At 41.7% G+C, this 25,136-nt stretch overlaps 2 protein-coding genes across 5 annotated transcripts in view; one reads left to right on the forward strand and one right to left on the reverse strand.

Annotated features, from left to right (window-relative positions):
- Window positions 1–9,579: 9,579 nt before the first annotated feature.
- LOC110523915 (uncharacterized) lies at window positions 9,580–11,945 on the reverse strand. Its single transcript, XM_021603061.3, has 3 exons — window positions 11,500–11,945; window positions 11,195–11,383; window positions 9,580–11,085 (listed from the first exon to the last, which is right to left on the reverse strand). Exons 1-3 carry the CDS (start codon window positions 11,765–11,767, stop codon window positions 10,688–10,690), a joined length of 855 nt encoding a protein of 284 aa, XP_021458736.2. The 5' UTR covers window positions 11,768–11,945; the 3' UTR covers window positions 9,580–10,687.
- A 1,575-nt stretch (window positions 11,946–13,520) lies between these two features.
- The window catches only part of LOC110523914 (phospholipid phosphatase 1), a 36,862-nt gene continuing 25,246 nt past the window's right edge, over window positions 13,521–25,136 (forward strand). For 2 of the 4 annotated variants that reach the window (XM_090234981.1, XM_021603058.3), the window contains exon 1: window positions 13,668–14,483. Coding sequence is in view for 2 of the 4 variants with exons in the window: in XM_021603058.3 (XP_021458733.2) it covers window positions 14,426–14,483 (58 nt within the window). In the remaining 2 variants the exon portion in view is untranslated. Of the gene's footprint in view, window positions 14,484–25,136 lie in introns of all 4 variants that reach the window. The other 2 variants (XM_021603059.3, XM_090234983.1) reach the window with 2 other exon arrangements.

Below are 25,136 nucleotides of genomic sequence, written 5' to 3' on the forward strand. Positions count from 1 at the left end.
ATACATTTAAACTCAGTTTTTCCACAATTCCTGACTTTTAATCCTAGCAAAAAATTCCCTGTCTTAGTTCAGTTAGGACCACCACTTTATTTTAAGAATGTGAAAAATGTCAGAATAATAGTAGAGAGAATGACTTATTTCAGCTATTATTGTCCCCATGTGCAGTTGCAAACTGTACTCGTTTTACTGTGGATATAGATACTTTTGTACCCGTTTCCTCCAGCATCTTCACAAGGTCCTTTGCTGTTGTTCTGGGATTGATTTGCACTTTTCGCACCAAAGTACGTTCATCTCTAGGAGACAGAACGCGTCTCCTTCCTGAGCGGTATGACGGCTGCGTGGTCCCATGGTGTTTATACTTGCGTACTATTGTTTGTACAGATGAACGTGGTACCTTCAGGCGTTTGAAAAAATTGCTCCCAAGGATGAACCAGACTTGTGCAGGTCTAGAATTATTTTTCTGAGGTCTTGGCTGATTTCTTTTGATTGTCCCATGATGTCAAGCAAAGAGGCACTGAGTTTGAAGGTAGGCCTTGAAACATCCACAGGTAGACCTCCAATTCGCTCAAATGATGTCAATTAGCCTCTCAGAAGATTCTAAAACCATGGCATCATCCAAGCTGTTTATAGGCACAGTCAACTTAGTGTATGTAAACTTCTGTCCCACTGGAATTGTGATACAGTGAAATAATCTGTAAACAATTGTTGGAAAAATGACTTGTGCCATGCATGACTCCAACCTAAGTTGTAAACTTCCGACTTCAACTGTACATGCTATATTTACCCCTTTGTATTTCCAGTGTCCATGTAGCCCATTGGCATCAGCTACTTCTATTGTTACTTCAAAGAGAAGAACAGTTATTTGGGGAAAGTAGAGTATAGATTGTATTTGGGGGAGGGGAAAGGATATGGTCTCAATTTACGATAAACTGGTCTAAGGCATCACTGTATGTACCCTAGTAGGCTCGTCGTTTTATCCTACTTCATCCTCTTTTCAGAGCATGGGTCTCTCCTTCAACTGGGAAGGTTTCTGTGAAGGTTTCTTGTAGCTTGATCAGGGTTTCATCGGCGCTTGTGAATTCCATCCTTTGCATTCCCTTCCATAACCAGAGCACTGCCGGGAAGCAGATCTGAGACTATTCCCTTTTCCTCCAGTGACTGTCTGATCAGAATATATTCCTTGCGTTTATCTATTAGATTAGCAGACAGGTCCTGGACGAATCAAATTGACCGGCCATGCATTTTGATCTCCTTCCTCCCCTGTGCCCTCAGAATGTTTATTTTGGTCTGATGGTTCCACCGTTTGAAGATTACCATGCGCAGGTCTTTCTTCTGCCGATCCTGTGGCATCATTCCAGATCTTCTGGTGATACATCCATGTCAAGCTCCTCTGATATCAGTTTGACCACGTAGCTGGAAATGTCTCCTTACTTCTCGTCTTCCGGTATGGACAATATTCTCATGTTGTTTAGTCTCATTCTGCTTTCTTGCTGGTCCAATTCATCTTCTAAAGTTTACAACCTTTTCCAAATGGCAAATTTTGTTGGTTCATGTGCATGTCTGATACACTAGCCTCTACTGTCTTTTCGAGCAAATGTACTTTTGTAATAACAAATTGAAGCAGTTTGTTTGTTTTGGTGTGTGCATTGTGAACATTTTAGCTATGTCTCCCTGGAAAGCCTTTAACAGTTCATTACTCTGTTTTGCCTCTCCAACTTGCTCCTCGTCTTTTCCTCTGGGGGAAGACATGCCTTGTATTCATGTCGCCACACCACTTTACCAACTGATTTGTTCGCTGTTGTACATAACTGATCGCTCACTTTCCCAGTTGCTTGGGGATATGTTGATTTATCGATTTTAGAGGCTTAATTTAAACTTTGTTGTCTGGTTTCTATGTAAACTCACCAACATCCTCTCTTTTTTGCTTTCCTGATTAAGGCAGCTTCAAAATGCAGTTTTTTTCAGCCTAGCTCAGTCCTTTCAGTGGTGGTGGGGCAGCCAGCGGAAACAAAGAAGCATAGGGGTAGGTAATGTTCTCTAGTTGCGCCGTGTTCTGTCACTCATGGGGACACTACGTCACTGCAAAATCTATGGGGAGCGCTCGAAAATTCAAGCCCCTTGGGTGCTGCCATAAAGTTATATTAGAAGTACCCAAACAAGAATGCTCAAGGTCATTGGCCACAGATAAAATTACATCAAATCACATATATATCTACAGTAGCTTTGATTGGACTGATCATGTCAACATCACACTTTCAAAAACTTAGCTAGCAGTCATCATCATGAATCAAGTCGACAATCTACTGGCAAATCCTTGTCATATGAAGAGAAATAATGAAGAGAAATTATAGATAAAACGTATCGGTGATCATCGGCCATTGGACCTAAACATTACACAAGTTGGAAATCGCAAATTCGACAATGAGTGGTTTGGAAGGAATCAGTGGCTAAATGCAAGCATTGCAAAGCAATCACTTGCCTACTATTCAGTGGCGAGGGTGTGTGGTTCCAAGTCTGTTTATGTGCCCATGAGCAAGGCACTTAATCCTAACTGCTCCTGTTAGTCACTCTGGATAAGAGCGTCTGCTCAATTACCGAAATGTAAATGTATTGAGCCATCATCAATACAGCTTATCAATGAATATGCTTAATGATCCCTGAGCCTGTTATATTTCATGTTGTATAGGCCTAAGCCTATTTATTTTCTTGATTGTTGTATATAAAATCATAATGAACTTATTTTCTGTCTATCTAGGCAATACAGACTGGTCTCTTATCGGATCACCCTGGAGTGGACGCTGGAGTGGAGAACATCTAGGTTGAGGCCACGGACGGCTACTCCCAGCCACTGTGGTGGCAACAATTACATCTAACTACCCTGACCCCAACAGCAGCTACATTGGATTCCAGGAAGTTGAGGAGGTTCATAGCGTCTTATACAAATAATATTTTCAAGAAACAACATTGTATTTCAATTTTTCTTTTTTTTTTTAAGAATTTGTTATTTTAAAACAACAATTACACAGTTGCAATGCCATTCACACGTCACTCAGCATTAGTTACAAACATGTTCCTGAAGAGCAACCGTCTAGTAGGTTTTCACTCCAACAAGTGAGCTTGATTAGGGGTTGGGTTGGATTGAAATCCTATAGGACGGTAGCTCTCTAGGTACAATGTCTGAGAACTGTTGGGTTTTATAAAACACAGGGAAAATCCCAATTGCATACTCTATCCTTCTCAAAACACATTGGATGAGAAAGCCAGAGGAGATCTGGATTTCTCATCCAATGTATTTTGAGAAGGAGACGAGGAGAGGACGTGAGGGATATGCAATTGAGATCTTCCCAGCTAATCCTACTCATTACTCCAAACTTCACCTGATGCACTGTAGGGATGGTGCAAGGTTTCCTCCAGATGTTGGGCTTGGCATTCAGGCCAAATATTTCAATCTTGGTTTCATCAGACCAGATAATTGTGTTTCTCATGGTCTGAGAGTCCTTTAGGTGCCTTTTGGCAAATTCCAAGCGGACTGTCATGTGCTTTTTTACTGAGGAGTGGCGTCCATCTGGCCACTCTACCACAAAGGCCTGATTGGTGGAGTGTTGCAGAGATGGTTGTCCTTCTGGAAGGTTCTCCCTTCTCCACAGAGGAACTCTGCAGTTCTGTCAGAGTGACCATCTGGTTCTTGGTCATCTCCCTGACCAAGACCCTTCTCCCCGATTGCTAAGTTTAGCCAGGCGGTCAGCTCTAGGAAGTCTTGGTGGTTCCAAACTTCCTCCATTTAAGAATGATGGAGGCCACTGTGTTCTTGGGGATCTTCAATGCTGCAGAAATGTTTTGGTACCCTTCCCCAGATCTGTGCCTGGACACAATCCTGTCTTGGAGCCTTACAAACAATTCCTTCGACCTCATGGCTTTTTTCTGAAACAGTGATTCCTCCTTTAAAAGTTTACACCGCAGGACTTAGAGGTACCCAGTGTAATGGCTTCATTGCTCCATACCACCACAAGGGGGAGTTAGAGCACTCATTATGCATTTGGGTCCCAAGGTTTTTATATGACCAATCATATGGAGTGGTTCCAATGACGAATTTGACGAGAACCACCCGTCCCTGGTGACTTTCTTCAGCCAAGATGGCTGACAAAACATTACAGGGAAGCAAATGTAAGTATTTATAACGTCACAGCGAGTCAAGCAAAAAAAAATACAATTGAGAAGAATATGTTAGAGACAAACTATGCATATTTTTTTGTCATAAAGTTTATTTACAAAAATCACTATTTAGCAAGTTGTTTTTCAGTTATATCAAATACCAAGTGTATCAAACTCCATTATTTGAATGATGCTGTGTCTGCATGTATGTATTACAATTATTCACAGTGTTTACCACTCCTGCTCCTGGGACGTCAATGATTACACATTGTAACTATGCAAAAGACTAGAAACATGATTGATTTGTAATTCATATATACAGAATAAAAAACAGTACATCCTGCCAGCACGCCCACAAGCGTGCTGAACGATGCGTGGAAAAGAGCGAGGAACGAGATGGGAGTAATAATCCAGGCTATTTGCTCTGAGACCGGCATAATAATGTAATGAAAAAAGAAGGAATCAGGTTTCGAACCCTCAACATTCTAGCCCGAAGTCTAGCACGCTATCGACTGTACCCAAATGTTCTAGGTTAGGGTTGGGGCCGATTGAGGCTAAAAACACTTTATTAATTGGAATCTTTAACAAGTGGAAAGGGGAAAAAGTACACTGCTCAAAAAAATAAAGGGAACACTTAAACAACACAATGTAACTCCAAGTCAATCACACTTCTGTGAAATCAAACTGTCCACTTAGGAAGCAACACTGATTGACAATAAATTGCACATGCTGTTGTGCAAATGATATAGACAACAGGTGGAAATTATAGGCAATTAGCAAGACACCCCCAATAAAGGAGTGGATCTGCAGGTTGTGACCACAGACCACTTCTCAGTTCCTATGCTTCCTGGCTGATGTTTTGGTCACTTTTGAATGCTGGCTTACCACTAGTGGTAGCATGAGACGGAGTCTACAACCCACACAAGTGGCTCAGGTAGTGCAGCTCATCCAGGATGGCACATCAATGCGAGTGTCCAGAGCATGGAGGCGTTACCAGGAGACAGGCCAGTACATCAGGAGACGTGGAGGAGGCCGTAGGAGGGCAACAACCCAGAAGCAGTACCGCTACCTCCGCCTTTGTGCAAGGAGGTGCATGAGGAGCACTGCCAGAGCCCTGCAAAATGACCTCCAGCAGGCCACAAATGTGCAAGTGTCTGCTCAAACGGTCAGAAACAGACTCCATGAGGGTGGTATGAGGGCCCGACGTCCACAGATGGGGGTTGTGCTTACAGCCCAACACCGTGCAGGACGTTTGGCATTTGCCAGAGAACACCAAGATTGGCAAATTCGCCACTGGCGCCCTGTGCAATTCACAGATGAAAGCAGGTTCACACTGAGCACATGTGACAGACGTGACAGAGTCTGGAGACGCCGTGGAGAACGTTCTGCTGCCTGCAACATCCTCCAGCATTGCCGATTTGGCGGTGGGTCAGTCATGGTGTGGGGTGGGGTGGCATTTCTTTGGGTGGCCGCACAGCACTCCATGTGCTCGCCTGACTGCCATTAGGTACCGAGATGAGATCCTCAGACCCCTTGTGAGACCATATGCTGGTGAGGTTGGCCCTGGGTTCCTCCTAATGCAATACAATGCTAGACCTCATGTGGCTGGAGTGTCAGCAGTTCCTGCAAGAGGAAGGCATTGATGCTATGGACTGGCCCGCCCGTTCCCCAGACCTGAATCCAATTGAGCACATCTGGGACATCATGTCTCACTCCATCCACCAACAGACTGTCCAGGAGTTGGCGGATGCTTTAGTCCAGGTCTGGGAGGAGATCCCTCAGGAGACCATCCGCCACCTCATCAGGAGCATGCCCAGGCATTGTAGGGAGGTCATACAGGCACGTGGAGGCCACACACACTACTGAGCCTCATTTTGACTTGTTTTAAGGACATTACATCAAAGTTGGATCAGCCTGTAGTGTGGTTTTCCACTTTAATTTTGAGTGTGACTCCAAATCCAGACCTCCATGGGTTGATAAATTTGATTTCCATTGATAATTGTTGTGTGATTTTGTTGTCAGCACATTCAACTATGTAAAGAAAAAAGTATTTAATAAGAATATTTCATTAATTCAGATCCAGGATGTGTTATTTTAGTGTTCCCTTTAGTTTTTGAGCAGTGTATTGAGCAGTGTATATTATTATTCGTTTTTCACAAGCGTAGCAGGATGGGCTGGCTATCAGCTGAACAATAGACTATTCAACCTTTACTAAAGAATGACCCAATAGCCGAGCTATTAGCCCCCCCCCCCCCCCCAACAAATCATTTGTATCTATCTATCTACCTACACAAGGTTAATGTTCTGGAGAAAAAAATATATATATATATATATCATGGCCCCCGAGTGGTGCAGCGGTCTAAGGCACTGCATCTCGGTGCAAGAGGCTTTCACTACAGTCCCTGGTTCGAATTCAGGCTGTATCACATCCGACCGTGATTAGGAGTGCCATAGGGCGGCGCACAATTGGCCCAACGTCATCCGGGTTTGGCCGGCGTAGGCCTTCATTGTAAGTAAGAATTTGTTCTTACCTAACTTGCCTAGTTAAATAAAGCTTCAATTTAAAAAACAACTGCCAGCAACCGCAGCGCAATCAATAGGAGGTGAACAGTGGCTGGTGCTGAAAATATAGCTAACTTGTTACGCAGGTTTTGCACACCAACAGATGGAAAAAACCTACACCAGTCGAGCAATTCATTTCAACAATAATCTTCATTTTAATTTGACTTTACAAACAACAAGAGGGCTTTATAGGAGTCTAGAATGTATCCCATCATGCAAATGTTTCCTATTAGCAGGACAATAGATTTTTTTATAGCCCGACTACTGTTGTGAAAATCACTCAACTTGCAATGTATTCGATGCTTAAGTACTCTAAAGTGTTACATTTTTAACTCAAAAAAGCATTTCTTCATCAACATCTTTATGCTTTTGTTAATCTTCTTGATCTTCTTCCTTTTTTTCTGTTGCAATTTTGAGCAAATTGCTCAAGGGCCACGGTTGATTTGTCTGTAAAGATGACGTTATTGAATGTCTCGCCAGCTTTGATTCATGCCTGGGCCTGCAGGACACAAAGTTCTTTGTTTGTCAGACGAATCACTAGAATCATTGACTCACTCACGCGTTGAAAAGGGCGAGGAACGAGATGGAGTCACAATCCATGTCAGGCACACCTGTGAGCTCTGGAATTACACCTCCTACGGGCAGAGTCAACATACGTGGCGGGTTTGTCAGGTCTTCGGTTTACCCTGACATTTCCATTTCTCTTCTGACAACTTGACCAACTGCTCACCAGGCACAGCAAAGGCCGCCCGGACCGTTATGCTGTTCTGCTATTCCAAGGATGTGTAACTGAAGAGAGATTCCACGAGTGGGCACAGAATACATAGCCTTCCCACTGCGGACGTCTATTTCAGCACCGTTTCACGCTGCTCCGAGACAAGCATTGAGAAACAAAAATGTTCAAATATTCCATGATATTCTTAAGATATGTGTTGACTGAATGTCTGCAAAATAATCAAGTTAGGTTTCTCCAGAAATAAATAATTCAAAATAACAAACTGGCTTTATTTAGAAATTAGAGAGAATGCCTCACCCCATGTTCAAGAATTGCCTTTTTCTCGCTCACTCTAGGTTAAATAAAAACAAAATCTCCAAAATATAATTCATTTTTAAACAAAGCGATTATTATTATTATTAATTCATTTAGAATTATATAAAAGCCCCTTAGATATTCTCAGATATTCTCACAGAAAAATTATTGCGTCGATACTACAGAACAGTACAAAATAAGCGAGCACACATGGCTAATGTTCTGATCATTTAAAAAATAAATAATATATATAACATTTTTCACTGAGCCTTTCCATAAGTCCACGCAAGTTTCTTCAACTGTCTTCTGACTGTAATTAGAGAGAAAAGCCTACAACTATTTTAGCATGGTTTTGCGCAGCTCTGAGGCAAGACTGGTCTTGATAAATCAATGAGATTTTTATTTTCACTTCATCTCTGTTGGGGTATTGATTAGACAATAATTAGAAAATTAGGGTGCAGAAATGTTATGCTCTTAGTGTAACCTTTATTTAACTAGGCAAGTCAATTAAGAACAAATTCTTATTTACAAGGACATCCTACTCCTTCCTCGTGCCCTGCGGGGAGTCTTTAGCTAAATAGCCCAGTACTGTACTGCCTGACTGACTGACTGTCACGTTGTACAGTGCCATATTTTCCATTCCATCCTGGGGGAAACCAAGAGGGTTTTTTGTTTTTCTTGGAATAGAAAAAACATAATATGAATCAAATGAATTAAGCAAGTACCATTCAAAAGTTTGGACACACCTACTAATTTCAGTTTTTTTTTACTATTTACTACATTGTTGAATAATAGTGAAGACATCACAACTATGAAATAACACTGGTCTCCCGTGTGCCCTGCATTCTGTAGTACAGACGTGGCCTGCTCTCCCTTATGGAAGGAATTAGGCACCTTCCCATGTTTACTACAGTATGTATTGTAGACTGCACAGTAACCTAATAAACAAATACACATTTCATGAATAAAATAATGATGAAAAAATACTCAAAATGCAGATGTTGATTTAGTTATGGATGCATAACGAATTTCTATGGGAATAAATATCACTGATTTACAGAAATATTGGAACAAAGTTGTCTAATGAAGGCAAACATTTTAGAATCATTCAATCCTGTAGCCTATTCCCCGACCGTCGCGTTGTACAGTGCCATATTTTCCATGCCATCCTAACGGAAACCCTGAGGTTTTGTTTTACTCTGAATAGAAACACCATAATATTAATCAAATTAATTAAGCCAAATTTCTTAAAAATCAATCCCATATACTATGTTACTACAAAAAAGGTTTTAAATTCTCTGGTAATGTCAATACAGAATACTATCAAATGCTTTTCAAATAAGCACTCTGGTGGTCAAACTAGCAATAACTTGAAGTAACAGAAAAAATTGTCTGACAATTAAATGACGTGCCACAGAATGCTGTGGCAGCACGCAAGGTGTGCTGCAGTATGATGCAACTTTTAAAGGAGGAACCACCGTATGTACTGTCAACTGTGGGACCTTAAATAGGTAGGTATGTGCCTTTTCCAAATCATGTTCAATCAATTGAATTTACCACTGGTGGACTCCAATCAAGTTGTAAAAACATCTCAAGGATGATCAATGGAAACAGGATGCACCTGAGCTCAATTTCAAGTCTCATAGCAAAGGGCCTGAATACTTATGTAAATAATGTATTTCTATATTCAATTTTTAATACATTTGCAAAAAAACCTGTTTTCACTTTGTCCTTTTGGGGTATTGTGTGTAGATTGATGAGGGAAAAATATTTTCATCCATTTTAGAATGAGGCTGTAGCGTAACAAAATGTGGAAAAAAGTGAAGGGGTCTGAATACTTTCCTAATGCACTGTATTTAATGAGATGATTAGTGATTCATTTACATTTGTCCCTCATTTAGCACATTTATTTTCAGTCATATCCAATACCAGGTGTATCAAACTCCGTTATTTGAATGATGCTGAGTCTGCGTGTATGCAGATAGACAGACTAGAAATGTTTTAATAATTTCATTTTTTTGGGTGAAGCTTGCCACTCCCTTTAGCACACAACATGCTTCGATTCACCCTGTCACAAGGAGATGTATGGTTGATTTAAGAAGAAATTGTCAACCCTGTTACATTCAAGCCTCTTACTTTATTTGGTACTTAATAGGCACTTATGATAGTCAAGTTGATCATGTGCTCTTTTTATGACCGAATGTTAAAATGAGGCGAATTTACACTTCTCAAAAGGCCCAGAATTGGTGGAATGATCCATGCCATGTTAGGGTATTAGGGGGTAACTAGCACCCCCTAAGAACAATGTTGAATTGCTGACACAAGAAATAAATGTTTGGTATGTGCATTTAACCTATGAAGGTCATGCTAAGGCAAATAAAATATAAAGTTAAATAAATGGCTACAGTTTACACTTTTTTAGTTATTTCATGAAATGTTTTTTAGATAGGGGTGTTTTTTAAGTACCGGGGTAACTGCCCCCCGAGTAGAAGAATATGGCATAGAGTTTCACACAAGTGTGTTAAAATCCATTTAATCAGTTTTATTTAGAAATTATTTAGTAAGTAATACTTAAAAGCTAAATCTAGCTGTCTTATTTTAATGATAACAAAAAATTATTGGTGTAAATTGTGTTGCACATGTCACTATTAATATCTGCACTATGAGGAGATTTTTAACTCACCTGCACATTCATTTTCTTTGTTCTTTCATTGTTGCTTCTTTTCCTTACAATCCATTATGTACAATTTCACTAAATAGTATTGGAATAATGCAAGATGTTAAATCCCTGCTGTCTTTAAATTGACATTCAAGAGCAAAAGGTTTTCAATAGCTTTTTTAAAATTCATTAAAAATAAATATATTAATTGGAATATAATATTGGAATGGAATATAACTAATAACATGAAATAACATTGGAATATAACATTTAATAACAATAAATCACAAGTTAACTAATTCAGTGTAACATTGATGTTGCATCTCTTTTGCTCTGCTATTGCACAACCCATGAGCCCAACTCCTGCAGTGCTCACACCTAATCCAGTCCCCACCTGTGACTGAAACCAGCACCTCACAGAAAAGACCCTCTGCCCCCCCTCTTTGGTGGCTGATGTGGCTTGTTGTGTTGCACCAACCTTCTTTGAGACCAATTTTTTTTTGAAGAACCTGATTTGTTTTCTTACTCTCTCTCTTTTCTTCTTGTTGATGTTTCTGTCGAGCATTTTCCTCCAGCAACCTTTTGTAAGGTGAGGCTGTCAGTACAGCTGCAGACTCTGCCTTCCTCTTCCTCTGCCTCGCCTCCTGGAGCCTCGGCCACAACTCCAATAGAACTGCTGCAGCTGTTGGTTGTTGGTTTAAGCAAAAACAACAGGAACACATGAGTATTGGTACAATAAACATTGCTAATCACTATATGCAAATATATATTCCCTAACAAATATATATTACCAACATTTGGAGCAAGGGTAGGCTGCACGGTGGAGGTTGTGGCGGAGGTAGATGTCGCGGAGGTAGAGGTTTCGGCGTTAGAGCTGGTGGTGGTGTAGGTAGAGCTAGTGATGGTGGCGGTAGAGGTGGCGGTGGTAGAGCTGGTAGCTGCATCGGTGGCAGCGGTAGAGCACTGTGGTTCAATGGATTCTTTGCATTGAAAATAAACGACCATAACAATACATAGGTGTAAGTACAATAAACACTTTCTACCAAGTAGATGCTTCTTCTGCTACTTTTCGTTAATTTAGATAACTTTATCTTACTGGCAATGGGCTCAGGCTCCTCTATAACTTCAGTGACCATGAAGTCTGCCTCTGTGAAGATGTCCTTCTCCAAAGGCCACAGCCCACTGGCCCAGAAGCCCTCCACTCCTCTCTCCACACTGGCCACCTTGTTATAGATCTTTGTGAAGAGTCTAGCCATTTGGTATATACATATCCTTTTCCCAGGATGCATCGTCATCCACTGATCTGCTGCCCTGTTGTAAAAGGCCATCAGACCCTTGAAAACGGTACGGTCTAACGGCTGCATTTTGTGGCTGCAGTGGGGTGGTAGAGTGATGAGAATCAGACCCTGGCCTCTTGCTGTCAGAACAGCCTCAAGGGTCTTATGGGAGTGGTGCCCATCGAGGATGAGGATGTGGGGTTCCTCAGGGGTGCAACCAACACTGTGGATGAAGTCGTGGAGCCAGTCGACAAAGATGGCCCTGTCGACTCAGCCTGAGTCACTCACCCTTCCAACGGACCGTGCAGGTGCTCCAACCAGCAGCTGTTCGCTCATATGAAGAGGGGCAGTGCGTACTGCCTCGCTACACTGATAGCACAAATTACTGTGACTGTGAAGCCACTCTGCGCTGGTCAACCATGCAACCCGTTTTGTTCCCTTGGTGGCCACCACAGGCAACAGTTTCTGGACTTTTGTCCATGTTCCAAATCTTTGTTTGCCCGATGTCCCTGATGCTGTTAAAAACGTCCTTGTAGGCCGTAAAAAAAAAAAACTGGTCAACCTTAAGCTTATTAAAGCCCACGGCCCTCGCAAGACTGGTTGCTTGCGATACTCAAACTGACAGTTGAGGGTTGCGCTTCATTAAGCAACTGAACCAATCCACCCATGCATACCCCTTTACTTTGATGAACCTGTGCTTGATTCCCATCCTCTCTGTCAGATCAAAGGCGAGTCTTCTCACGTCCCATGATGCGATTGACGAGGTCCCTTTCAGACGCGAAAGAGAAGACTGACGCCCCACCCATTTGGCTGAAAGCCTGGGTTTTTCACCTCCTTTCCTCTGTGGTGCCATAGGGTTCTTGGTGGAATGTTGAACACCCTGGCACGCCCCTTTAAGGTCTATTGCCTTCAGGGGATGCTGTATCACCCCCGAGACACAGCTTCCATGGTCTGTCTTCTTCCTGTATGTTCTCTTCTGAAAATAAAAACATGACATTATATTAGTAACTGTAAGGAACTGACCCTTAACCTAATCCCGACCACAAATCTAACAGATGGCCCCTAACCCTAACTACCACACACAGGACTGTGTACCTCAAGACAAGTCAGTTTCTTTCAAACCACCTGACTCAAAGTATTATTAACCCATAGGGGGGAGAGGTGCCAATTTAAAAGCTCTCTCTTAAAAACGTAGCTAGATATCTAGCTATATGATATAAAATGCTGTGTAAAATAGCTAAAAGGCTATAAGGTAAGATCAGCTATCAGTAAAGCTATCAGTCACTAGTGGAAAGATTTTAAACTGCAATTAAGTTATATTATATTTTTGAATGTATTTTACCTCAGATGATCTTGTAGTAAAGTTGCTAGCTTGCACTGCTAGCAGCTTATGCTAACTAGCATTTACTGCTAGTGAAGTTGCTAGGTAGCAGGTTAGCATAAACTAGCACTAACTAAATGTCTAAATGACAGGTAGAAACATTCATAACCATAAGGAGGTAACTAGCCCCCAGGGGCCCGATTCCCCCTAGTGTTGGGGGCGAATTTCCCCAACACACCCATCCAACATATTACTAACGTTACTTTACTCAAAAATGATCTATATTTTTCTCTCTAAACAAGTGGATTATTTATCTTAAGGCTTTCCTAATTTTATATATATATATATATATATATATATATATATATATATATATATATATATATATATATATACACACACACACACATCTAACTTCATTGGAATATAGCTACAACTTTTTCAACGTTTGCAATAGTTACATCAACTTACCACAAAATCGTTTTGTTGAAATACCTCCAAAAGTTGTCATGACACAGCAGTCATTTTTGGTTGAGCAAGAGCAGCGGCAGCCAGGAAAATTGTTGGGAAAATAATTTGGTGACAACTTGTGGTCTTAATGTGAATAACATGGGGGGGAGTTACCCCCTAGTACCCTAATAATGGTATCGAGTGAGAATGACTAACAAAATCAATGGGGGCCCTCTGGAGGTCAGGGCCTCTGGGCACATGCCCTGCGTGCCTGGTTGGTACTCAGCCATGATTACTACAAGTTTAGTTAGCTGGCTCTATTAAACAGCCTACGTAGTATTGTCTCCCAGATATCTGTGTGCCTTTTCCTCAATTAGTTATTAAAGGACCATAATAACATTGCTACATTAACTGAGAAAAGTAACGCAGCAATGGGACAGATTATTAGAGTAGGTACCGAAAGGGGACGTGACCGGTGTTCTCATATTGTGCTGGCAAGCAGGCGATAGGCTCTTCTGTTGATCCTCGTCAGCTGCTATCATGAAACCCCACTGTGCCCATGGCTTGGTGTGCAGTCCGGTACAGAACTCCACCGAATAGTTTACGCCGGCGGCCAAGCGATTTTGAATGAGACGGCAGAGACCGTCTAATTTAGTTTTGATTAGAATTTCGATGCGCGCTATAATTCGGTAATTCCAAGGGGAAGATCGGCTCTGCATTCCGTGTCACATTACGGCGACTGGGCTATCTGTCGCCATTAGGGTAGCCTTCCAATGGTAGGCTACTCTATTGACGGTTTTTAATTATATTTTTAGGTATAAGTGTAGTTTTAGTCTAATGAGATCTGCGGTTTACTGATAGGCTTGGTTTCTGCGCTTTCAAGGATACGACAACGACACATCCGAGGAGCAATTGACTCGTGCGAGTGTTTTTTCTTATCTGTGTCCACGAGCTGAGGAGAAGAAGCCGCAATCATGTTCGAGGCGAGAGGGATTCTTTTTATTCTGCTTGACATAGCCTGTTTAATTATCGGTATGTATCTGGTTGACTTGCGTATTATGTTGTTACATTGTAATGAGTTAACCTTGTTTCCGTAATGATGTTTTTGACAATCGCTGTCACGTGCATGCACAGGCTATGGCGTTGGGAGACCGTGGGTTTGAGATTCGATATTAGCCAGACATTTGGACCTTCAAATTCAATAGCTCGTTAACGACTTTAGGTACATACCTCAGGTTAAGCTGTTTACGAAGGCAAAAGTTGTACAACATTGCACAGGTCTTATTTTTTTCTAATCATATGGTGTAGGCAGCGTGGCTCACCATCAATGCAACCAGTTAGGGACCGTCGACAAAGTACATGATCACAATATTGAAATGTCAATAGCTCTTCAACCACATGACTTAGCAACATATTTTCAGTTGTCCATTATTCCTTACAAAGAGAGCTGTGTTGCACATCCGTTGGCTTTGTCATAAAATTATTCTATAAAAAAATGTTAATTTAATTAAAACAATTCTCACAATTCAATAGCTCCTTGATCACATGACCAAGGCACTTCAAACCAATTTTGTATTGCTTAATGGAGAGGGGGACACATTGCCACCCTTTGGTAAAAAAAAAATAAGCACATATACGATTTTATATAAATATTGAAAGTTTAGAATTTCAATAGCTGTTCACCCACGTGACTTAGCAACCTCATTTCAACTGTCATTTTACATGTAAATGCCAATATTGAATTATTACGCTGTTGTAGTTGGCTATACATTCAGTAGCATTTTATGCCTTCACAATGTTCATGGCTAGTGCAGAGAAGTTTCATACACAGGTCTGTAGAGATGTTAACCTCAGTCTAAGCCGTGGGGTGTGGTGGTTCTACTAAGCTAACATATGGAATTGTTTTAAGATAGCCTAATGATCCAAGGTATGACTATCTGATTTAGAATTTTAGGACCCTTTTTTAAAAATGAAATAATATTTTTATAAAATATAGAATTGCCTTTATTACTAAAGCCCATAGAAACACGTTGAATTGGGTTTGGGCTTGGGCAGTATCCAGATTGTCATACCGACCTTGTGCCATACCAGGATATTTGGTAGTACTGGCACTGAACACAAGGGGCACTATTTTCAAACCCCACAGATCTTCTGTTATCCAAAAGTTAGCATTGCTAACTAAATTCTAACGAGCGCATTGCAAGCATTTGATACAGTCTGACTTAAAGTATTTGCAGGACAGACTCCCCAGTTCATAAAGTTAGACAGCAAGGCTCTTGATCCATGAGGGGATACTGATCAAGAGCCTTGCTGTTGCCAAGCTAAGCTTGATTTTGGAAGTAACTAACCACTTAGCTAGATTGCTAACTAGCTATTAAATGAGCAAACCAATGCACAACTGCAGAACATTAAGCACAGTTTAGACCATTAACTTAATAAGTATAAGATAGCTATACTGAACAAAAATATAAACAGAACATGTAAAGTGTTGGTCCCATGTTTCATGAGCTGAAATGAAACATCACAGAAATGTTAAATGTGAACAAACATCTTTTTTCTCTCAAATTTAGTGCAGAAATTTGTTTACATCCCTGTTAGTGAGCATTTCTCATTTGCCAAGATAATCCATCCACCTGACAGGTGTGGAATATCGAGAAGCTAATTAAAAAGCTTTATCAGTACACAGGTGCACCTTGTGCTGGGGGACAATAAAAGGCCACTCTAAAATGTGCAGTTTTGTCAAACAACACTACCACACATGTCTCAAGTTTTGAGGGAGTGTGCATTTGGTATGCTGACTGCAGGAATGACCATCGGAGCTGTTGCCGGATAATTTGTTTATTTCTCTGCCATAAACTGCCTTCATCGTTTTAGAGAATTTGGCTGTTCGTCCAACCGGCCTCACAACCGCAGACCATGTGTAACGACGCCAGTCCAGGACATCCACATCTGGCTTCTTCACCTGCAGAATCATCTGAGATCAGTCACCCGGAGAACTGATAAAACTGTGGGTTTGCACAACTGAAGAATTTCTGAACAAACTGTCAGATAACATCTCAGGGAAGCTCATCTGCTTGCTCATCATCCTCACCAGGGTCTTGACCTGACTGCATTTTGGCGTCGTAACCGACTTAGTGGGAAATTGCTCACCTTCGATGGCGACTGACATGCTGGAGAAGTGTGCTCTTCACAGATGAATCCCGGTTTCAACTGTACCTGCAGATGGCAGACAGTGTGTATGGCCTCGTGGGCGTGTGGTTTGCTGATGTCAACGTTGTGAACAGTGCCCCATAGTGTCGGTGGGATTATGGTATGGGCAGGCATAAGCCACGTACAACGAACACAATTGCATTTTATCTATGGCTATGTCGTGCCATTTATCACCTCATGTTTTAACATGATAATGTGCAGCCACTTGTCACAAAGATCTGTATGCAATTCCTGGAAGCTGAAAATAACCCAGTTCTTCCATGGCCTGCATACTCATCAGAAATGTCACCAATTGAGCATGTTTGGGATGATCTGGAGCGACAGAGTGTTCCAGTTCCTGCCAATATCCAGCAACAAAGGAGAAATGTTGCGCTGCAATAGGCAAATAAATGGTGGTTACACCAGATACTGACTGGTTTTACTTAAGTAGCTACAAATATTCACATTTATAATAAAAAAATTAAAAAAACTTAGTTTCAATGATATTGACGTATTGGAAAAACCATCTCTTGGCTGTATCCAAATACACCGGTATACAGTATACCTCCCAAGCCTATTGAATAACACATTCATAAATGGGGAAAAAAAGACAGTCAAAAAATACATCTTAAGGTTTTGAAGTGTAAGAAAGCTCAGGAAACATTTCTGTTTTTTTGGACACATATTTAACCCTTTTATTTTTGTTGGCACAAAACTACCTCCATACTTCCATTCATTTGTATGGGTTACCTTCAGATGAGTCCCTTGACACCTGTAGGGGTCGTGGAGCAAAACAGAGAACATCATTGTGTTCGTGAGAGTCTCCCTTTCCACAGTGGGGTCATATCGGTCCGATTTTTGGGGTGTCTCATGGTCTGACAAACGTCGCTGTAGCTCGGCCACTTTCCACTGCAGATGCGGAAGGACGACAGATTTCTCTAGTCTAAAAAAGGCCAGTGTTAATGCTTCTTTAATCAGAACAACAGTTTTCAGCTGTGCTAACATAATTGCTAAAGTGTTTTCTAATGATCAATTAGCCTTTTGAAATGATAAACTTGGATTAGCTAACATGTGCCTTGGGGTTGGGGTTGTTGCTGATAATGGGCCTCTGTACGCCTATGTAGCTATTCCATTAAAATCTGTAGTTTCCAGCTACAATAGTCATTCACAAGCTTAACAATGTCTACTGTATTTCTGATACATTTTATGTTATTTTCATGGACAAAAAATGTGCTTTTCTACCAAAAACATGGACATTTCTAAGTGACCCCAAACGTTTGAACGGTTGTGTGTGTTGGAATATTTTTGTGAGAACTAAAGGCTATGCAATATGCCTTTCTATGTAAGGAATAATATACAATTGAAATGTGGTTGAGGAGCTATTGAAACGTAAATATTGTGATCATGCACTTTGTTGACGGTCCCTAACTAGTTACATTGAAGGTGTGCCAGGCTTTCTAAACATTGCGGTGTGATTTATGAGTCTCCGGTCCGAATTGGTGGACGTAAGATGTAAACCTTTTTTCCTTAATAAAGAGCCTAACCTGAGATGGGTAGCTCAAATCGTTCGCGAGCTATTGAAGTTCGAATGTCTGAATTTCTGTCCGATATTGAATCTCAAGCCAAGGTGGAAGACCAAGGGTGTGGTTATGTGTTGCCTATTGGTCAAGCGAGGGTGCGGTGCATCTTTCTTCAATAATTTGATTATAAATCATAAACAGCCGAACAAGTATTTTATTTACTGCTGCTGCTGGTTTACAGTAGTTGATTGATGTTGATCAGTTTGTTGCGGTTGCAATGTAATAGACAATGGTAACAAATGTAACTGTTGCGGTCTCGAATGATTGTTGCAATGTAACTCCCGACAAAATTTGTAGAACCATGGCGTGAGCATTGCTGTTGTTTAGATTGTATCGAGTTCCAGCCAACACCTCTATCGTGCATCCACACCATTATCTATTCAAAGCTGTCTTCTATTTCAGGCAATATTGAATTGCCATTCATTTGTGATGATTTATCCATTGATGCCTGGAAACATTGTGTTAGGGATTCTCTTAAAAGCTTTATGGATAACCCAACCTGTCTCATCATATACTTAGGAATTCTAAAATCATTACCTGGTCAATTTGTGTCAATTCTGCACTCAGTGCATTTTGTAATTTAGGCTACTTCTAACAATGCCTGGTTTATGAGATACTAGGCCTAAGTAATATAACATATAAAGTTCTGATAATCTCCTTTTCAGATTATGACTCATCTCAATAGATTTGTGTAGGGGTTTAATCTCATTCTGAATTATGGAAGTCCTGGATGAGTCATAGATAATGTATTCCAAAGTGCAGTGAACGTTATCTAAGAGGCCCATGAACCTCAACATGTGAAGTTAATAGGACTGTGACAAATTAAAACTAAGAGTCTATTTTATTTGGGGGGGGGGGGGGGGGGGGGAGAAATTAAGGCATATACAGTTTTTACCATTTTCCATCCTTTTAGAAAAATGATTTGCCCTCTGTAAAAATGTAAGAAGCATTGCCTTGTAATTGTTACCAAAAACCCACATATCATAACGATATTTAAAAATGTCTCTCCCTCATGAGGATGAAAGTTCACAGAAGTAACAAGTAAAGGTAGACTTACCAATTAGTTGGTGTTTTACTGATATCACATTTGTTTATGAATTAATAAGTGATTAAAACTCGTAATTCTGTAACGAAATTACTGCAATTGAATTGGCTACAATGGGAACTCATAGTAGTCACAAACCACAGTTAGGTCACCTGCTACTGTCCTCCCTTCCACTGACCTACTGTTATGTTCAGCTGTTTTATTTCTGTTGTTTGGTGGTCAAAGCAAGACTGTGAAAACAACAGTCTGGACAATCCTTCCCTCTTACTCCCTCCCTCTCTGCCGCCCTCTCTCGCTCTCCCTCTCTCTTTCCAGTTAATGTCACCTCTCCCTGCTCTTACTGACAGCTACCATGACACCACCACCGACCCGCTTTCCATTTACTGTAACAAGCCAAATCGAATTTAATTTGTCACACGCACCAAATACAACAGGTGTAGACTTTACCGTGAAATGCTTACTTATGATCCTTTTCCCAACAATGCAGAGTTAAAAAGTAAGAAATTAGTACACAAAGGAAATAGTAATGTAATAAAATAATATACAAGGATTACCGGTACCGAGTCAATGTGCAGGGATACGAGGTAATTGAGGTAATATGCACATGTAGATAAGGGGTCAAAGTAACTAGGCAATCAGGATAGATAATAAACAGAGTAGCAGCGTATGTGAAGAGTGTGATTGTGTATGGAGTCGATATGCATTTGTATGTGTGTGTGTGTGGTTGGAGGCCAGTGAGTGTGCATAGAACCGGGGCAAGAGAGTCCGTGCAAATCAAAAGGGGATCAATGCAAATAGTCAGGGTAGACATTTGATTAACTGTTCAGCCGTCTTATGGCTTGGGGGTAGAAGTTATTCAGGAGACTTTTGGTGCCAGATTTGGTGCTCTCTGCTGCCGCTTGCTGTGCGGTAGCAGAGAGAACAGTCTATGGACTTAGGTGACTGGAGTCTTTGCCATCCAGGACCTGGTGTAGAGTTCCTGGATGGCAGGGAGCTCGGCCACAGTGATGTACTGGGCCGTACGCACTACCCTCTGTAGCGCCTACGGTCAGATGCCAAGCAGTTGCCATACTAAGCGGTGATGCAGCCAGTCAAGATGCTCTCAATGGTGCAGCTGTAGAACAGTGAGGATCTTACAGCCCATGTCAAATATTTTCAGCATCCTGAGCAGTGGTGATTTTAGCATGGAAATCTTGGTGGGGCAAAAATAAAGTGGAATGCATGCCAGCGAAGCCTCTAAACAATACATTAATTGCATTATAACGGTGACAAACAGTGCACACATAAAGCTGTCCCAACAGCAGTCCCAACACCTTACCACTGCTACACCTGGCTTTCAGCAGAGCCTTGTCTGGCAGCGAAACAGTTAATTCAGCCTAATTTACTGCCTTTAAAAAAAAACATAGCTTATATAGCTGACTTGCTTAAACAAATTTCTAATGACAATTGAGATGTACAAACTATGGCATAAGGGGACGAGAAGCGGATAAGAGGCAATCCCTAATTTTGATTAAGACATTAATGAGCGAGCTAGGACGGACGTAGTCAATAACTATTTGTTCAGCACTTTTGAAATGTACGGCGACAGAATTCAGAACATGGTCCGTTCCTCTCCCTGTACACCAAGTTAGAAGTGTAGGATAAATAAAGGGGGCATATAAGCAGACAATGAAAGCTCTTACAATATTCAATTATTATATTTCTCTCGAACAGGTTATAGGCTACAGCAGAACAGGAGGCGAAATTAAGAGGAGTAAATAAACCAAATTATTAGGATGAGGCACATGGGCTACTAACATCTTACTACACAACATACACTTAGTATTACTTTCTTATCTACAGTATACATATCTCCCTGGCATATTACTTCATTTATGAAGCAGCATACAATACATTTTTCGACTCGCATTGTTGTGCTCGGCTCACTTGAACAGGAAGGTGGCGCAGCGGTCCTCGGAGTTAAGTTGTTTTGAGCGTAGCACATATCATGCATCAGTTACAGCATGGCCAATATTGAATGTTTATCATTTTAAACTTAATCCCAGATTTGGGACCACTGTCACTGATTCCTTCCAAACCAGTTGTTGAATTTGCTATTTCCAACTTGTTGTGTAATGTTTGTTCAATGGCCGATGAGCCCCCCGCACCTCTCTGATTCAGAGGGGTTGGGTTAAATGTGGAAGACTCTTTCAGTTGTACAACTGACTAGGTATCCCCCTTTTCCTCCTAAATAAAACATGATTTGATGTCATTTTATCTGTGGCCAATGACCTCTATGGCAGCAGCCGAAGGGATAGAATTTTCAATGTTTCTTCTTACACTTGGCAGTGACGTAAAGTCCCCATGAGTGACAGAACACTGAGCCAATCATGATGCAAAACTGTATTTTCTGCTGCCTTGCCCCACCACCACAGAAAGCACTGAGCTGAAACACCTGCATTTTGGAGCTGCCTTACAAACATGGTCTCTTTTTTGTTTTGTTGAGTATGTGGCTTTATTAACTCAATGATAGATAGATATATATATATATATATATATATATAATTTTTTACTTTGTTTACAAACTGATATGTGACACGTATTAATGCCAAAATAACATGCAAAAAAGGCAAGCTCCCCAAAAATATATATATTTTTGCAAAAATGTGGGGCTCAAAACAGGTGGGGCTCTGAACGACGGGTCGCCCCTGCTCCTGAGGGGGAAGAGGCATTTTCGTGCCCTTTTCCCGACTCTGTTGTTGATGTGGACACTGAGGAACTTGAAGCGTTCGACCTGCTCCACTACAGCCCTATCGACGTGAACAGGGGAGGCTCGGCCCTGCGTTTCCTGTAGTGCACGATCAGCTCCTTTGTCTTGCTGATGTTGAGGGAGAGGTTGTTAAATAAACCATTGCCAGGTCTCTGACCTCCCTATAGGTTGTCTTATCGTCGTCGGTGATAGTGTCGCCGGCATACTTAATGACGGCGTTGGAGTCGTGCAAGCAGTCTTGGGGGAAGGAGGGGACTAAATGATTCCATATGTGGTTGCTACATGATTCCATGTGTTATTTCATAGTTTTGATGTCGTCACTATTATTCTACAATGTAGAAAATAGTAAAAAGAAACCCCCTGGAATGAGTAGGTGTGTCCAACCGTTTGACTGGTACTGTACATGGACACAATAAATACAACAGAGTAACTCTACATGTAATAACATGAATATAAACAGAGCAAATGAATGGAATACAGTATTGACGGCAATAGCACAACATTGATAGTGATAAATAGAACAAAGGACTGTATGAATATAAACAAACATGTAATAACATGCAGTGCAGGACCAGCTAGATGTCCTTAGCCAATCAGAGGGTGCATGGTCAGTTCAGAGTGTGGGGCAAGCAGGCACCAGCTGATTGGCTGAGACCCATGGGCTGTGCGCTGATCGATATCTCACAATGAGGAGAGGTGGACTCTGCAGAGCCAGCCAAACGTAAACCGATGTGCACATAAACAATGTGAAATAGTGTCTACAATTAGTGTTTTTATTCACTTTGATTAGCAGATGGTGCCGTAGGACTTCTGTTAAGGACCCTCGTCGAACTACGTCAACATTTGCAAATGGCTGATTTATAGAATTTGTTAAATGGACGTCCAGCTGGTGTTGAAAAGGCTTGTTCTATCGCGTGCCACTATGTCCAAGATTTTATTTGGTAGATGAGGATTTAGAGACTCAACAATTCAAACTGTTTCTAATATTCACAAGTATGGCCCCTCAATCACCAATGTCATAGATGTGTGACTACGGATAACTTCATAGCTGTCTCTTGAAATTGTGGTCTATCGGTAAATCATAGGGATGTGTGTGTTTTGTCAGGCTTGCTCACGTAACTAAACCCATGTGGCTGGGTTTTAAGTTACTCTGCCGGTCGCAAGAAACCTTCATGTACATATCATGGCAGCATGTGTGTGGTGCTTTTACCTCTGCACTTTCACAGACAACCAAGTAACCTAAACATATTAAGGTGTTATAACAGCCTATTTGAATGTTTGTGACTTGACTTTTCAATGTGACCACACTCTTTAACTACACTCTTTCCCGAGGCCCAGAAGCCTGCTAGCCTAGTATTAATGGAGTGTATTGGTGCATGGATATCTCTGCACTGAAGCTTAACCATGACCAGTGTCCTCCCTTGTCCTCTTTGAAGAGAGGAGGCCAAGACAGGATCAGATTATGAGAGAGAGAGAGAGGGAGGGAAGGGAGTCCTGGGATGTTGTTGTGGCCTGCTGTGTTTTACACACCCACAGGCGCTCTCAGCTGTCACGGCCACTCATTTTAACGGGGTGGCACAGCTGACAATGAGAAATGAAAAACACAGATAAAGATACCAGACAGGAAAGAGAGAGCAGCTTGGAAGGTTTGGTTGTGGCTGGCTACTAGGCTATAGGTAGCAGGGTTGGGATCAATTCCATTTTCAATTCAAGTCAAAAACTCCTCAAAACAATGTAAATTCACTTCCTAATTGACTGAGTAGAAAACTGAATTGACCCCAACCCTGTTGGACGTGTACTCGGAACATGCACTGATCAGCTGGCAAGTGTTTTCACTAACATTTTCAACCCGTCCCTGACCCGGTCTGTAATACCAACTTGTTTCAAGCAGACTACCATTAGTAGTGCCCAAGAAAGCCAAGGTAACCTGCCGAAATTACCATTGCCCCGTAGCACTCGCAAATATAGCCATGAAATACTTTGAAAGGTTAGTCATGGCTTACATCAACACCATCATCTCAGCCACCCTGGACCCACTCTAATTCAAATCCCGCTCCAACAGATCCACAGATGACAAAATCTCTATTGCACTCCACACTGCCCTCAACCACGTGGACAAAAGGAACACTGACGTAAGAATACTGTTCATTCACTACAGCTCAGTGTTCAACACCATAGTGCCCTCCAAGCTCAAGACCCTGGGACTGAACACCCCCCTCTGCAACTGGATCATGGACTTCATGACAGGCCACGCCTAGTGAGGGTAGGCAACAACACATCCGCTATGCTGACCACCAACACGGGGGCCCCACAGGAGTGTTTGCTTAGGCCCCTCCTGTAGTCTGTTTACCCACGACTGCGTGGCCTCCCACAAATCCAAAACCATCAGGTTTGCTGACGACATGACGGTGGTAGGACTGATCACCGACGATGATGAGAAAGCCTATATGGAGGAGGTCAGAGACCTGGCAGTGTGGTGCCAGAACAACAACCTCTCCCTCAATGTCAGCAAGACAAAAGAGCTGATCGTGGACTACAGGAAAGGGAAGGGCGGCTCCCTGCCATCTATACTAGGCAGTTTCTAGATCAAGGCCCCCCAAAAAACTGACTCCAGCCACCTAAGCCAAAGACTGTTCTCTCTGATACCACACGGCAAGCGGTATCCGGGCACCAAGTTTGGAACCAACAGGACCCTGAACAGCTTCTACCCCCAAGGCATAAGACTGCTAAACAAGGCTGCTAAATGGCTACTCGGACTACTTTATTGACCCTTTCTTTTACTAACTCAATACACACACGCTGGACTCTACCCACATACGTAAGGTGTCCGCATGCTCCCAGCTGAAACAGTTCGGAAAATGGCGTATATTTATTATTATTTTTGTCGTTTTTTTGGCTATGTTTTTTTCCAGCTGTTCGGGCACAATTTGTTTTCTAGAGGCAATCCGAAGTCAGTAGCCGAAGTCTACGCCCCCGCCTCGGCGATTGGTCAACAGTAGAGATTCTTCGATGAATTGCCTGTTGTCATTCAACAAGAGACGATTCGTTCTCATGCACATTCTTTCACTTGAGAAATACTGCACCAAACATCCTAGTCAGATGCAAAATTGCGCAACTAAGAT

Source organism: Oncorhynchus mykiss, chromosome 5 (genome assembly GCF_057628025.1).
Source record: "Oncorhynchus mykiss isolate SJ-2025 chromosome 5, ASM5762802v1, whole genome shotgun sequence".
NCBI classification, from domain to species: domain Eukaryota; kingdom Metazoa; phylum Chordata; class Actinopteri; order Salmoniformes; family Salmonidae; genus Oncorhynchus; species Oncorhynchus mykiss.

Excerpts from the sequence above, each read along its gene's own strand:
- LOC110523915 (XM_021603061.3), bottom strand. The coding sequence starts at position 11,767 with ATGCAGCCGTTAGACCGTACCGTTTTCAAGGGTCTGATGGCCTTTTAC. Across the intron at positions 11,384-11,499 it reads GGAGCCTGAGCCCATTGCCA|AATCCATTGAACCACAGTGC; the intron begins GTAAGATAAAGT and ends TTCAATGCAAAG. Across the intron at positions 11,086-11,194 it reads TACCCTTGCTCCAAATGTTG|CTGCAGCAGTTCTATTGGAG; the intron begins GTAATATATATT and ends AACAACCAACAG.